Consider the following 14,898-nt stretch of genomic DNA (forward strand, 5'->3'; position numbering starts at 1 on the left):
GAATCATCATTTTATCTAAGGGCTGTTAGAGCAGATACCAAACTATTATTTCTTTCTAGCAGTTGTGGTGGCCAGCCACGACTAAACAACAGGCCAGCATTTCAAGCACTCAGCCTGTGGGGATGTTAGGAGCCAATGAATTTTCTCTGCATGTTTGGCAGGAGATATAGGGAATACAAAAGCTGTAAACCATACAAGCATTGTATATTCTGGGCACTTGAAGTATCCCTACCAGGTGCTCCCTCTCATCTGTGAAAATGAATAACTCAAAAGAAAAGTATTGTATTTGTTACTTATTTTTAATCGTTGGCAATTATTTACTGATTATGGTGTTATTATACATCAATCGATCTGCTTTCATTCTGCCAGGGTCTTAAGAGTTACCCAGCCACTCATTTGTTATTTCTGAACAGATGAAATGCTACAGTCATCAGTATCTCATCTTTCATCTCCACCTATCTCTGCCAAATTCTACAGAGTTGAATCTTTAGCTCTGCCTTCATTTTAGCTCCCTCTAAACTGGGCATTATTAGGCTTCATTGCTTAACATGCACTTCTTGTTAAGACCTCTTTTAGTCACCTTTTAAAGACATTGTAGAAGTGTATCTAGACTTACCTGGATTGTCAGTCGTTGGAGAAGCGTCATCATATGAACATCTGGCTCTTGCAGATGTTTGGAATTCAGATGCATCACTTCGAAACCAGAGGAGCCAAAAAGCCCAGGAACTCTGCTGATGATCTTGACATTTATGTTGAATGTGAAGTTCACAGTGCTGATATTAGTATCCTTATCACCTCCTTACGGAGAGTAGCAGAGGATGTGAAAACTAGCAGAGAAGACAAAGGTAAGAAACATGCATCTGTTAGTGCTGTTCTGTCTCTTTTTGCAGTAACTTTTTTAGCTTTAGCTTCATAATAGTAATTTAATTAGTATGGAAAGCAGGTGCATTCATTTTCCTTCACTGCGTGGATGTTTTCCCTGAATTAAGGCCATTCCCATTGGTGTGGAGAGCGATGCATTTTGTCATAGCCAGTAGAATTAAAGTGAGAAAAGCCTTCCAGCAAAAAGGGAGATGAGAAGGACAGAGCAGCAAAACAAGAAGCTGAGGAGAAACTGGAAACTCCTCAACGACAGGAAGACTGTGGGCTGAGAGCTGTGCAGAAAACTGACTTCTCTGAAGCTCTGCAGAGTGAACACAGATACTTGATGAGAATGCAGTGATATAGCAGAGGGTCTGAATGTTTCATTATCTTGTAGTGTATTGCGCTGGTTTTGTTAAAAGGAGCAGTAGCTGTCTGTTTATGGTGTCCTGGCTACTGCTCTTTGGGATCAGTAGGACTGTCTGGATGTAGATTGGCTCCTTCACTAAAGGGTACTAAAGGCAACAAGCTGTAAGAAGTTTCCAGAGTGCAAGAGGGAGAGAAGATCAGCAGAAAGTTTGCATGTTATCAGCAGGCTGGAAGAACCAGGGGATGAACTTCTTGTAGAGAACAGACCTGCTGCCAAATCTGGAGTAACAGAGCATCAGGCGTTTTCCCAGACACATGAAAAGCTTGTCTGGAGGTTGTGCAGCTTCAAAGGTTGCACTTTAGGAACAGTATTTTGCCTGGCAAAGTGCTGCAAGTGGCTACTCCACTGCCTGTGCTACATTTGAGTCACCATTCCTATCAGTCATCAGAATGGGAAATGAGTTTGCCAGAGACAGACGGGTATTTTTCTTGTTTACAGGCAGGTTGGGGATGAGTGAGTACAACCAGCTTTTAGAGACCTTTAATACAATCCTCAGGATGCCAGAAGTACCCCTGACAGGTGAGAAGGCTGAAGGTCCAGCTCGTAGGTTGACTTCTCTGAATACAGAATTTCCTTGAGGTTTCCCACTCTTGACCAGGCCAGGCAGAAATCCCCAGGGCTCTTTTAGCCAATATAGTCCTGTCTGGATACCTTTGGGTGTTGCCTGAAATTCACCTTCAGGCTAGTGGTGAGAGGCAGCTCACGTCAAGCTGTTATCAGGGGCTGTGGAGATATCAAAAGTATCACTGTCATCAGGGAAACTGGAGAGCAAAAGAGGATTTTAGAGCTGAAGGAGCGTTTCTTTAGGATTTTCTTGGGAGTTGGGAGGTTTGTGCTCAGAAATAGCAGTTTCAGATGTGCTAGGACTGGGATCTACAATAAAAACAAGGGACTGTTAAAAGAGGGTGTGTTTATGGTTAAAGCAGAGGAATACTAAGACATATTTTTTTCATATTTTCCTTTTTCTTATGGTTTTGAACAGCAATCACAAAAGTAATCAGGCTTATTTTGGATGTAATGATGCTAGAAATAATATACTTGCAATGCAAATGGTCACAGTCTTTCTGTTTCTAAGTTAGCTCAGACTTACACACATCACTCCTTACTTTGTAAAGAGTCTTTTCTGGGTGCTTCAGATCCCAGAATTCTGTAATGTCATAAGCAGTTCATTTGATTTCAAGATAAGAGCATCGGAGATTTGGTATTTGTGGCCCACAGAGACACCGTAGGTGTGGGCACCAGCAAGAACTGGGGATTTGTTGGTTTTGGCTTTAAAGCTTTTTGTGTTTTGGTCCTATTGAGGTGAATTTGGGAGTCCTAAAATGTCCGAGGACTTTCAGCTCAGTTAGCCCCTAGGTTTAAGATTGGCTAGTGGCTCATTTTACTGGTATATTTTATTGAAAGCGGCAGTGCATCTTCTTGAAAGAGGCTAGAGCAGCTTCACTTTTTAGTGGGGTTTGCAGATGCCTGTTAGAGCATGTTGGTAACTAGGACATTTCTAAGTTATACAAACATTCTTACTGGTCAGCAATCATTTTACTGGGAAGATGCAAGTGTGTAAGTTCTGGTTACACTTGTCACCTGAGGCTCCATCTCCTGGATTAATCTATTTTTTTCCCACATGGACTTTTAATTCTTTTCTTGGGAGTTTTTAGGTGAGCCAGATAGGCCTTCTCATGCAGCTTGCTGAAGGACAGTGATGAGACAACACCCTGCCCACAGTGACTTGAACCCAAATTAATTTGGTATTTGGTTGAGAAAAGCAGTGGTTATCTCTGCTTCCATGAAGCAGAGACAGATATAGCCAAACTGACATCTGTCAGCACTATCCCTGTTTTATTGGCTGCATCCACTTTTGTGGCCAGGCCAAGGGTTCTGCCATGGTCCTTCCTCTCCTCTCTTTTAGCCTATCATCTGCCCTCTCTCCCAGGACTCAGTAAAGGATAGGCAAGATGTGTATGGGAACGTACACTGGAGGACTTACGATCAGGTACAGGTTTTCAGGAGATATGGCTGTAGATGGCATGACAGGCATCTTGCATGCAGGACTATTGGTACAGCCAAAGACAAAGTCTCAGAAAAAAACTTCTGGGTTCTGTAAGACATCTGTCAGACTAGTATTGGCTATAACTGCATGAAAGACCTGAAATTTCCCAACATCATTGTGTGTTTGTAGCCTTGCACCTTTGTGAACTGACTGTGTCTGGTTATAATATAATAGGGCTAAAGCTAAATTTGCCATTCAGAACAGGAATGCCTGATTTATTGTGAAGTATGAGACTAAGATGACCCCAAATGGACCTTTTCTGAGTTGTAACACACTAAGCCTGATCAACAGCATCAGTCTGACCTCAGAAAACAGTATAACTTTGTCTTTTTTCAGTATTATTTGAATTCATTGATTATAAATATGGGCCTTAAATTAAAATGAGCACATTCTATTTTTATTTTAGTCACCAGAAAAGGTCTCTACTTCAGGGGAAGGAAACTGTTTGGAAATTCAGCTAATGCTAGAATAATTTTGCTCAATGTCCTGGTTTCGGCTAAGATAGAGTTAATTTTCTTCCCAGTAGCTGGTATAGTGCTGTGTTTTGGATTAATATGAGAATAATGTTGATAACACACTGATGTTTTAGTTATTGCTAAGTATTGCTTATACTAAGTCAAGGACTTTTCAGCTTCCTTTGCTCTCCCAGAGACGAGGTCCACAAAAAGCTGAGAGGGAGCATAGTCAGGACAGCTGACCCAAACTGGCCAAAGGGATATTCCATACCATATGATGACATGCTCAGTATATGAACTGGGAGAGTTGGCTGCAGGAGCAGCGACTGCTGCTCCGAGACTAGCTGGGCATGGGTCAGTGAGTAGTGACCAATTGCATTGTGCATCGCTTGTTTTGTATATCTATTATTATTTTTATCTCCCTTTCTTTTTCTATCTTATTAAACTGTCTTTGTCTCAACCCACAAGTTCTCCCATTTTTACTCTTACAATTCTCATCCATCCCACTGGGGAGGAATAAGCAAGTGGCTGTGTGGTGCTCAGTTGCTGGCTGGGATTAAATCATGACACTGAAAAAAAAGTAAAAATGAGCCAGAAGGAAAAAACTTGAAGTCAGGATACTTCTTGGACTGTTTTGTTTCTAGAAATTGTGTTTTCCTTTTAAAATGTTTTAACTCTTAAAGGTATGAAAATTTAAGACTGCTTTTTAGACAAGATCAAAATATTTTCTTAAATCCAAAATATAGAAATAAATTTGTTGTGCTGTGTCAAACAGAACATCTCATTTGGCCTAAAAAGAAATGTTTTTGCTTTTAAAATTGTTTATACTAATTAAAACTGAGAGATTATCATTGCAAGTTAGTTTCAGATAATTTTTCATCCAGTCTGCCAGTTTGGTCAGCAAATGAAGTCAATTGCTGACATACGGTGACAAGTAGATATAAATATTCTTAGATATTGATGAAAAGAAAGCTTGTAATCTTCAGCACAGCTTTAACTTTTTGTGTCTTTTTAAAATTATTTGATGCTATCTCATTTAACTTTTGTTGCTTTCTCTCCAGTGCCCTGGTTCCCCAGGAAAATCCAAGATCTAGACAAGTGTCACCATATGATCACTAAATATGATCCCAGTTTGGACCATGGTCACCCTGTAAGTTTGACATCACTGTTATTTCACTTTTTAAAAAGAAACTCTCTGTAAAGACATTTTTGTAAGGAACATTTCAGGAGTAAATAAATACTCATGAAAGGACATAAAAAATGAAGGATGAGATAAAGAATGATCTTTAGCAGAATTAGGGAGCACAGAATGAATAACTTAATGAGAAAAGCTTACAGGTCCTAATTCATCAAGGTACATAGGATTAACATCAGATACACACTGAAGTAATTTCTATTCAACATATTCTTTAGCATGAGTTTGCATTTAATCGATTTCATTGTTTAGTTTAATAAAATCTCTTGTTTATTATTTCAACCCTGATACATTTGAAGTAAGTCCACTTTTTACTAGCTGGTCCACATAAGGGTCAAGTTCCCTAGCCTTCTGCTTTTTGTGTTTTCTATGTTTTGACCTTTCAGATATTCCATATCTTCGTTTTTAATTTTACATATGCCAGGAATCTTATTCAAGTGCAGATGTACATAGGATGGTAGTGAGAACAAGTAGCAAAGAGCTAGTCACTAATAAATACCAGGTCCTCAGATCCCACAGGAGGGAGTATTATGCTTAAACTTGCAAAAATAATCTAGACAGAAAATGAGATAAATACATGGCAGCACTGATTAATGGATACCTGAACTGAAAGTTAAATGTGACTGGAGAAGCTCAAAAGGTCTAGTGATTTCAGTTGAGGTAAGCATCTAAGTTTAATATAGGAAGCAAGTCGGAAAGATTATTATCCAAATTTACACCTGACTTTTAGCAAGGTGTTTGGAGCCAGGATTTTGGCAGTATTTATTGATACTAGTCTGCAAAATATTGTTAGAATGCTTGTGATGGGCTTTGCCTTGGATTCAGGCATCATGTCTAGATTAAATGGGCCACAAAAAGAGCTTTACTCATAATAGTTTTGTGTGCATACCCTTTGCCTTGCCATAAGTAGAAACTCTAGAGAAGGAAGAGGAAAAATATGCACCGTAGAGTGATGATAATAGTAAGGCAAAGTACTGGGAACAGACAAGCAAACAAAGACTCGTTTCTCATAAAAGTTTTCTAACTATAGTATAGATGAGATATGAGTTAGATACAGACAAATAAAGGACTCCAAAGTGCCATTTTCTGACTGCCGAGGTAGGTCACGGAATTGTTGTGAAGTGTTCTGCCAAACATCACATAGAAGTGATGCATGAACAGGAAAAAAACCATTCGGAGGGACCTAATAGCTGCCTTCCGATACCTGAAGGGAATTTACAGGAAGGCTGGGGAGGGACTTTTTACAAGAGTGTCCACTGATAGGACAAGGGGAAATGGATTTAAGTTGAAGGAGAACAGATTTAGATTAGATCTTAGGAAGAAATTCTTCAGTATGAGGGTGGTAAGACTTTGGAATAAATTGCCCAGAGAAGTTGTGGATGCCCCCTCCCTGAAGGTGTTCAAGGCCAGGTTGGACAGAGCCTTGAGTAGTCTGATCTAGTTGAGAGGTGTCCCTGCCCATGACAGGGAGGTTAGATTAGATGATCTCTGAGGTCCCTTCCAGCCTATGCCATTCTATGATTCTATGACTTCGTACTGAAAAATGCAAAGAAGATTTAGAGGGGTGCCAACAGAATCTACGAGATTTTGTCATTCCCTTCTCTAAATATCTGAATTCTATTTAGACCCTTTCATTAACCTATACAATGTTAATATTGTTAGCTATGTACAATTCTGTGTGGTACAAAAAAAAACCCTTTACAAGTTATCTTCTATTTTTGAGAATCACTTATTAAACTACGATGCTCTAGGAGAGCTTCATATCCTTCTTAACTGGGATGTATTTCATTCTTTTTCATATTGTTCTGATAGAAACAATCCAAGCATTTATTATTTTCCCTAGCTAGCTCTGAGACTGTTTCTCATGTGATAAATGAAGGCATATGGAGAATTCTTTGAACTCGAGTAAGCTCCCCTCCTACTTTGCCAAATAGGATGTTTGAGCACTGAAGAGGATGAGAGAAAGCACCAGCAGTGCAGATACTGAAGTATTGATTGGGGATAAATCTACGCTGCAAAATGCAGTGCAATGTAGAAATACCTAGCTTGAAACAAGTTGGCTCAGGCACTGAAAATCGTTTGTCTGCAACAGAAGGGAGCACAACACAGGCTCATTTACTGTGCTGCTGAACATGGCTCAAAAAAGGACAGGTTGAAGGAAAGTATCAAATATGCTGATGGACAGGTAGCTCAGCAGAGATTTTGCACATACATTTGCTAATGAACAGGCAGTTTGGGCTGCCCATCTCTACAGCTTCACTTTGTTCTTTTCTATCTCTTTAACAGCCAGAAAAGCAAACGAAATACACTGTGACACCAGTCTCTGGGGCACCACGACACTAGCTGTAGTGGTCCCCAGGGAGGCTCCTGCTGCTCAGGGGATGGGTACAGAGCCCTAGGAACAGCAGAGACAAAGCTGAGAGGTCACTGCATCAATGCTAGCCTGGCCCAATGGCTTTTCCACGGACTTGTTATAGCTACTGACAAGCAAGGGTGGCATCTGAATGAACATATCCGTAACACAACAAAAATAAACACGCTCTCAAGATCCAGTTCTTTCCTCAGATTCACACACACAATACTCATTAACTGCAGTATTACTGTTGTTATTGCTACACTGAAAATTATGTGAATAAACCTAAGGGAGAAATTTGGCTCGTAGTGCTCAAAGTGGTTCCAGTAAATTCTGAATATTTTAGAATAATGAATATTTGTACAGTGATGCTGATCAACACTGCTTTATGAGTTATATTAGTAACACAGTGCCAGATTTCAGATTTTCTTCATATTATGAATGATGTAAAATTCAAAGGGATTTGACTCCACTTGGCTATTAATATTTAATAGCTGGAGAAGCTTGCTTGAAGATCAACTTCTAGTAAACACTGGTGGGGGGAGAAAGCTCCAGTATTTAATAAGTAAACTGCCCCTTTAAACAGATACCACTGAATCTGTCTTTATCATAACACAGTGATAAATGGACAAGGGAGGATTGAGAAGAAAGCCTCTAATTTCTACAGATTCAGCGGTGGATCTAATGATTTCTAGCCTGTGAGGATCTCTTCTCTCAAAGAGCAGAGTACTGTGCAGGCACAGTGTACTTTCTCTGGAAAGGTGGTACTAGGCTTGATACCATCATGTCCATCACAGCCCTGTACTGCAACCTTCGTGCTTTGTGTTTCAGAGCTTCACCTCTTCCCTAACAGAAGTGACGCACCTAATTCAATTCCATTTTTAATGTGATTTGTGTTTAAATTTGACTGTAAATGTAATGGTTTGTTATGCAGTGTTTACGAATTACTCCAAACCTTCCCTCCAAGCCATGTTACTCTCCTTCCTGGTCACAGGCCCCAGATTTTCACCAAAATGTCACGGATGTAACTGACTGCAGACTTTGGCTTATCCTGTTCATAAGTGTCAAGATTCATTGCCTCAAAGAAAACAGCCTATTTGAAGCCTAGTTTTTCTGAATGCTTCTGTCAGCAAATTTATTTATACCCAGAAATGTCTCTTAATGTAAAACTTTTTTCAAATTATTTTGTAACTCAGGGATACGCTGACCTGGAGTATAAGAAACGGAGGGCATTCTTTGCTGACCTTGTCTTTAATTACAGAGGGTAAGTACAAGGCTGCTGAAGAGAGACTTCAGCAGTCCCCATGTGCTTTCAGACATCTTTGTGTGCAAGAAATACCAGAGACTTAATCTTTCATCAGTGTATTAATGGGACTACTTTTAGAAAACAGAATTCAGCCACAGAAGCTTCCACTCCATACGAAATAGGCTTTTCACCCAACACAGCAAATATACCTTAAGATAAAAAAATCTTAGGATTGTATTTACATCTCCTTCAGTGCTGTATTTTGTCTTAGCAGAGGTGATTTCTCAATGAGACTTTCATTTCAATTTTGCAGTTCCTTTTAGGACTAGCTCCTGAGCTGAGGCTAATATTTTTCAAGGAACTATAAGGAACAATGTTTAGGAACGTATTTTTAACAAAGAAAAGCAATCTGTTATTTTTATCATTTGTTTCTACAAAGTATCTCTAACCATTTACATTAGCCACCTAAAAACTTAAAAACCTCTCGGGTCTCAAGGAGGTGATTGAAAATATTTCTGCCTTTATGTCTAAAACTTCACCAGAATCACACTGCTGTCTGACAGAGTCAATCAGGTGTGTGGATAGAACTGGTTGTGGATTATCATCCTCATGGTGTCCAAGAACTGGTGAAATCTCCCAAGTCTTGAGACATTTCTGAGTACAGTTTTCTCACCGCCACCATATATCACAGCTAGCACAGCACAAAACAACACAAAAGCACACACTGAACTGCCTCAGAGCTACTGAAGAAGCAACGATAAGGACCAGGAGAGAAGACAGCCTATCAGAGAAGTTAGTGGTGATAATCACACAGTGTATGCCTGGTCTGCTCTCTGCTGATGAGTTTATGAATGCTTGTCTGCGATGATTCTGTGCTGATCACATCCCTCAGGGATGGACCCTCCAGGCACACACTATATTTTGGTCACTAGGTTGCCTTCAGCAGAGGTAAAGGTAAGCTTGGAGGCCTCTTTTTTTCTTCTGTAAAGCAAAACATAGCTCCCTTTCTTACAATATCCCTCTCTTTCCTCCCTGTACTGGAAGAGAGGAGAAAATGCACACATTAGAGCTTACCAGGAAAAAGAAGTTGTAAATTATGTACTCTTCTGCTGTTTCTATGTTAATTACAGCAAATATTCATGATACAGGCAAAGAAAATAATACTTGGAAACTGAACTTGAAACCTGCTTCAGACACATGCGTTATTTCCTCTCTTCATTACAGAGGAGACCCTTTGCCTCGCATCGAGTACACTGCACAGGAGACTGCAACTTGGTGAGTTTGTTACTTACGCTCTGGCTCCTGGGCCATTCCACTGCAGTCCCAGGAAAGACTGTCAATGTGAGACAGTTGTAACATTTTAAAACCGTATTTGTCCATCTCAAATTTTACTCCTTGGTTAAGTGTCACCTTTTGGTCATTTGTTTTGCAGAAAGCTATTCTCAGCATTGGTCTTAACTGTTCACTTTCCAGAGCAAAATGCATTTTCCTGACCATCTCCACGCTTGCCAATTCCATCAAGATATCAGAAGCCTGAAAACACATGGAGCCTGTAGTAGAACTTCTTCTAACTGACCTCCAAATTAACCATAGCTATGGTGGTGACAGAAATATCACCTTTCCAAAACTGTTACCAGGAGAAAATGCCTACTCACAGGATGGAAGTTCACCCATGTGATGTGGCTAATCCAGCGTTCATAGGACGGACAGCGTTGCTTGTTCTCCTGCAAGTATTCATTGCTGTTAACACGAATAGATATCATTCTCTCAAACTGAAAGTAAAAGAAATTTGGAGTGCCCTTCCAAGATACATTATTTACACTGTAAAAAGGCCTTTGATGTCATATGAAATGATGGCAAGTTACTTTTACATAGGTGCAGCATTTCTTCACTGAGGCTTTGTTTCTCCTGAAGATTTGCCACTCAAAAAACCTCAAACTGAAACACGAACAAAATTAATTCAATTTAAAGTATCTTTGCAGACTTTATGTGAAGTATATGGAAGATTTGAAAGAAAGCAGAGTTCTTATTTCATATATCTCTGTTTCCACTTTCTCCCACTAACTTTAACAAATCTCAGTAAGCAGCAATAATCACACATTTGTATGATAATACAAACATAAATATGTCCAAATGTCCCAAGTAAGAGCAGAGTCCCAGGATTGTGCAAGGTCCCACATGTGCACATAATGAGAGAGTTTTTGTTCAGAAAAGTTTACCATTTAAATGGAAAGACAGCTGAAAGGTGGGAAAAAGGAAGAATGATGACCACATTTTGTAAGTGTGGAACTGAAAAAGCTAGAGCGAAAGTAATTTGCCCAAAATTATATACAAAGTTTATGTCAATGCCAGGAATTAAACCCATACACTAGATGTCTCATGCCAGAATGTCAACCACAGAGCTATCCCATCTTTTTCAGTGATTATTTTATTTTAAATAAAATCTACTGTGCCATAAAAAGCTTGAGGGGTGTTGCCCACAATCACATAGAAGCCTTGCATCCAACTCATCCAGGCAGTCACATTTTTATTAAGCTCGAATAGGTTTTTATAGCATTTTTCAGTTGTCTAAGATTGATGGTCAGTGTCATGCTCATGTTTGCCACCACCAGCCAACAATCTTGGCATCAGATTGTGTGTGAGAATGTCATATTTAAGAAAATTTAATTTTGTGTTCTTTCCTGTTTTTCCCTTTTGTTGCCAACCTCTGTCATTCCAGCCCTTCTCCACCTAGAATTCGTCTTGCTTTGGTAACTGAAGAGATTTTAAAGCAGTATCTGCCTATTTCGCCAAACGGCCAGCCCCAGCAACCCAGGTTGTCTTGTTATGTAAAGCTGTTTCCAAAATTAGACCTCCCAATAGTTGTCACAGCCCCCTGAGGCTGTGCCCTGAGGTCAGCTGCATTACACCACAACTTAATTGAGCACTGTGCAATTGAATGGGAAATTATAGCACAGACTAAATTCCCTTGGTGTTCAGTCTGAGGAGTTGTTGGATGCCTTCAGCTTGTAGCAACATGGTTATAAAAATGAAAACTAATCAAGTGAAGAAACACGAATTTCAGAAAACAGAGGGTACAGATGATCTGAGTTTCTGTTTTCAGGCAGGTCTCTTGGAAGGCCCTGAAACTAAGTAGTCATAAAAGACATCTTATGGGTAAAAGATATATAAGAAAAAGGGACAATCTGGGACAAAATTATGGGAATGCACCTGTCATGTTCTTCATAATAAAGCTGAATAATGACATTTTTTTCTAAAAGAATAGGGAAGTCTATGTAAAGTAGGGTCATTGCCTTTAAAGTCTTTCAAGTGGCTGGCTCCATCAGTTGTTATGAGGCTCCTTTCTAGAGCATTTCACAAGCTGTGCTTTCAGCAGTTTCCATCTCTGGACTGAAGTACCATCAAGTAGCAGCTTAATGGTCTTTTGAGTGATAGCACCTCCATACAGTGAGACATTACACCCATTTGAGACACTACATTAGGGCAAGCTAAATTGCTGACTGGAAATATCTACTACTATTGACTTTGGAGTGGACTTAGATGATTGCCTTAGAGGTACTTAGAGAGGAGGGACACTTAGCCTTGGATAATTCATCACTAGTCTCTGAGACTGCCTATGTTTCTGTGGTAGTCGATGTTTGGACACACAGTAGAATAATACTTTGATAAAAGAGACCATACGTGCAGAAGTATAAACAAGCCTGCTCTCTCTGTACTCCAGTCTGGGTACGAAGTGTGTGCTAGTTCAGATTCCTATGCAATCCCACTCAAGTCAGTAGTATTCTATAGGGAAATAAGCCAGGACAACACTTGAACTCTAGTTCTCATTTTTCCTAATTATTCTATGGAAATGTCCCAGTCTCCTTCAGCTTTTGCAACAGTGACAACAGCCACTGTTTCCCTATGTTCTTTTATTTTTTTTTCCTCCTAAGGTTTTCCTCTCTCCCTTAATTTTGGTTCATTACTCCCACACTGTGTAAGACATTTGTACAAATTAAGAGAACCATTACTAGGGACTGGCTATCACCTCCATAGCAACAATAGCATCACAAAAAAAAATACAATACAAAAACAACAAAAGGTCATTTTCCGTAGCCAGCATTTCCAAGAATGATCTCAATTTTCATAAAACAATGTTTATAAAATTGTTAACACCCTAGGGCCATGTCTGAACAAAAATAACTCTTTCTATAAGGTTCTTTGCCATCCTCTTACTACTTGTTTATTTTGCAACAGCTAAATATATTCCAAACCACAGCTCTAAATCCAAGCACCATCAAGTTTGGGAGAAGCTTGAAGCCTGTGCCCAAATCTGGTTATATGTATTTTTCTTCAGCTGGTCTCTTTTTGCATAATGGGCTAAATGCTTCAAGAAGTTGGCATGTCTTTCAAATACATAGCCCATGCCAGGCATTTTGAAGTGCAAAAGCACGAACCTCTTTGTCTGTCCAGATGTTACTCTTCAGTATAAGAAAATGTGCTTTTTTAGGAGGAAGTTTGTAAGAGTCAAGTATAGGCTAGGCTTCAGCATGAAGATGGAGGGACCAAATTTCAAGTTGTACTCTGACATAGAGAAGAAAGAAATACCTAACTCGTTTCATCCCTAAACTGTGCAACATAGAGAAGGCCACAGCCTCAACTTTCTGCCTGGAATTTCCCTGGTGCCTCTAACACCCTGATACCTAAGCAAGAAACACTTCTGAATCAGGATTAGAGTCCTGTTACATTAAAAGGGGGTATAGGAAGGGATAAAACTGATTCGCTGAAGAGAAGCCACCTTCTGAAGGAAAAGTGAAACAAAAACCCTTATGTTTTGCTACATGGACCCAGACATCAGCTTCCAAGCACAATGTGTCCTTAGTTCAGATTTTTAGACTATTGCTTATGCCAGGAGTTTGTGCCTCTCTGTGGATTTGTAGATGGGACACAAGTACTGCTTTATCGAGATGGGTTGTGCTATATGGCTTTTGCTTTTCAGGAAAGAAGTCTACAGGAAGCTGAGCAGCCTTTACCCTACTCATGCCTGTACACAGTACCTGGATGCTTTCCAGCAGCTGGAAAAATACTGTGGCTACCAAGAGGATAACATACCTCAGCTTGAGGACGTCTCCAGATTTTTAAAAGGTCAGTCATTATGAACCATGGTTTCCTGGATATGTTTCTACACCACATACGCACACAAAGCATCTCATAGGACCCAAGCTGGTGAGCTGTCGAGTTCCCTTGTGCAAGATGAGCTGTAGCACACAAGGCATTAATACCAGGCATATTTAGGGACCAACTATAAATTTGTGTTTGCTCTGTGAGTGGCTACAGTTGGTGTAGCACAAACCAGCTAATTCCAGTATTAGCAGCAGTACAGCCACAGCAGCACACTGCTCAGAATGACTTCCACACACAGGTTTTCTATGGGTTTGGCTGCATTTTATGCTTTTATAGCTACACTGCTAGTAAAATTCAAACATAAGTACAGGTACCTACCTCCCAAGTCTGCTTTTTTCTGATGCATGAGACAGAACAGCAAGGCATGCTAGAGGAAAGGATTTCCAGGTGGTCCTGCTAAGTCAGCTGCTGACTTGAAACAACACTGCTTCTTTCTGTCTCCATGACCCCACTTTCCACACTAAACTCTTTGGTACCTACCACCATGTGGCTAGCAGTAGGGCAGAAAGGCTCTGGTGCTAGTCTGGAAGTGTATGTAGAAGTGGCCTTAAACAAAAGGACACATAAGATGGCTAGACTGACCTACCTGCTGTTAGCTGGAGGCTGACTAGCAAGCAGCAGGAGAGGAAGGGAGCCTGCATTATTTTTATGAGGCCACAGGCTGCATGGATTCCCAAGGCCAGGTGCTTTGTGTCAACCAGCTGATTTCTGTTATCAAGAATGACTAAGGAAAGGCGGTCTTTAAAGCCTCCTTGCTGCTTCTCAGTGACAAGGAGAGGTACTAGAAAGATGAAGACAGGTGATCACTGTGAAGAAATACATAATAATAATAATAATAATGTGACCTGCTCCATGTATCAGTGGGTGATTCTAGTAAGTTTGAATAAGCTTTCTGGTTCTGCAGAGTTTTATAAGACATTGCCATTTTTAGGGAAGTTAAGCAGTTCAATAACAAAGTTTTTATTGCACCTTTAGTGTAAAGGAATGGAGGGTTGGCATATGAAAAGGGTATCTCATGAGCACCATTGCATCCAGCTGTAGGAATTTTTCTGTGTAAGCATTACATATTCTTTCATGCATTTTCCCCTCTATTCAACTATCCATCTTATTTCTCACCTGTAGTAACTGGGCTAATGAACATTCCCATG

The 14,898-nt window shown here is 40.0% G+C and overlaps 1 protein-coding gene across 1 annotated transcript in view; it reads left to right on the forward strand.

Annotated features, from left to right (window-relative positions):
- Nucleotides 1-14,898, forward strand: part of LOC104383676 (tyrosine 3-monooxygenase) — a 35,650-nt gene that overhangs the window by 446 nt on the left and 20,306 nt on the right. Inside the window, exons 2-6 of the mRNA XM_009991893.2 lie at nucleotides 671-845; nucleotides 4,855-4,943; nucleotides 8,538-8,605; nucleotides 9,812-9,862; nucleotides 13,566-13,711. Coding sequence (XP_009990195.2) covers nucleotides 671-845; nucleotides 4,855-4,943; nucleotides 8,538-8,605; nucleotides 9,812-9,862; nucleotides 13,566-13,711 — 529 coding nt within the window. The remainder of the gene's footprint in view (nucleotides 1-670; nucleotides 846-4,854; nucleotides 4,944-8,537; nucleotides 8,606-9,811; nucleotides 9,863-13,565; nucleotides 13,712-14,898) is intronic.

This window comes from Tauraco erythrolophus, chromosome 4, assembly GCF_009769465.1.
Source record: "Tauraco erythrolophus isolate bTauEry1 chromosome 4, bTauEry1.pri, whole genome shotgun sequence".
In the NCBI taxonomy this organism is placed as follows: domain Eukaryota; kingdom Metazoa; phylum Chordata; class Aves; order Musophagiformes; family Musophagidae; genus Tauraco; species Tauraco erythrolophus.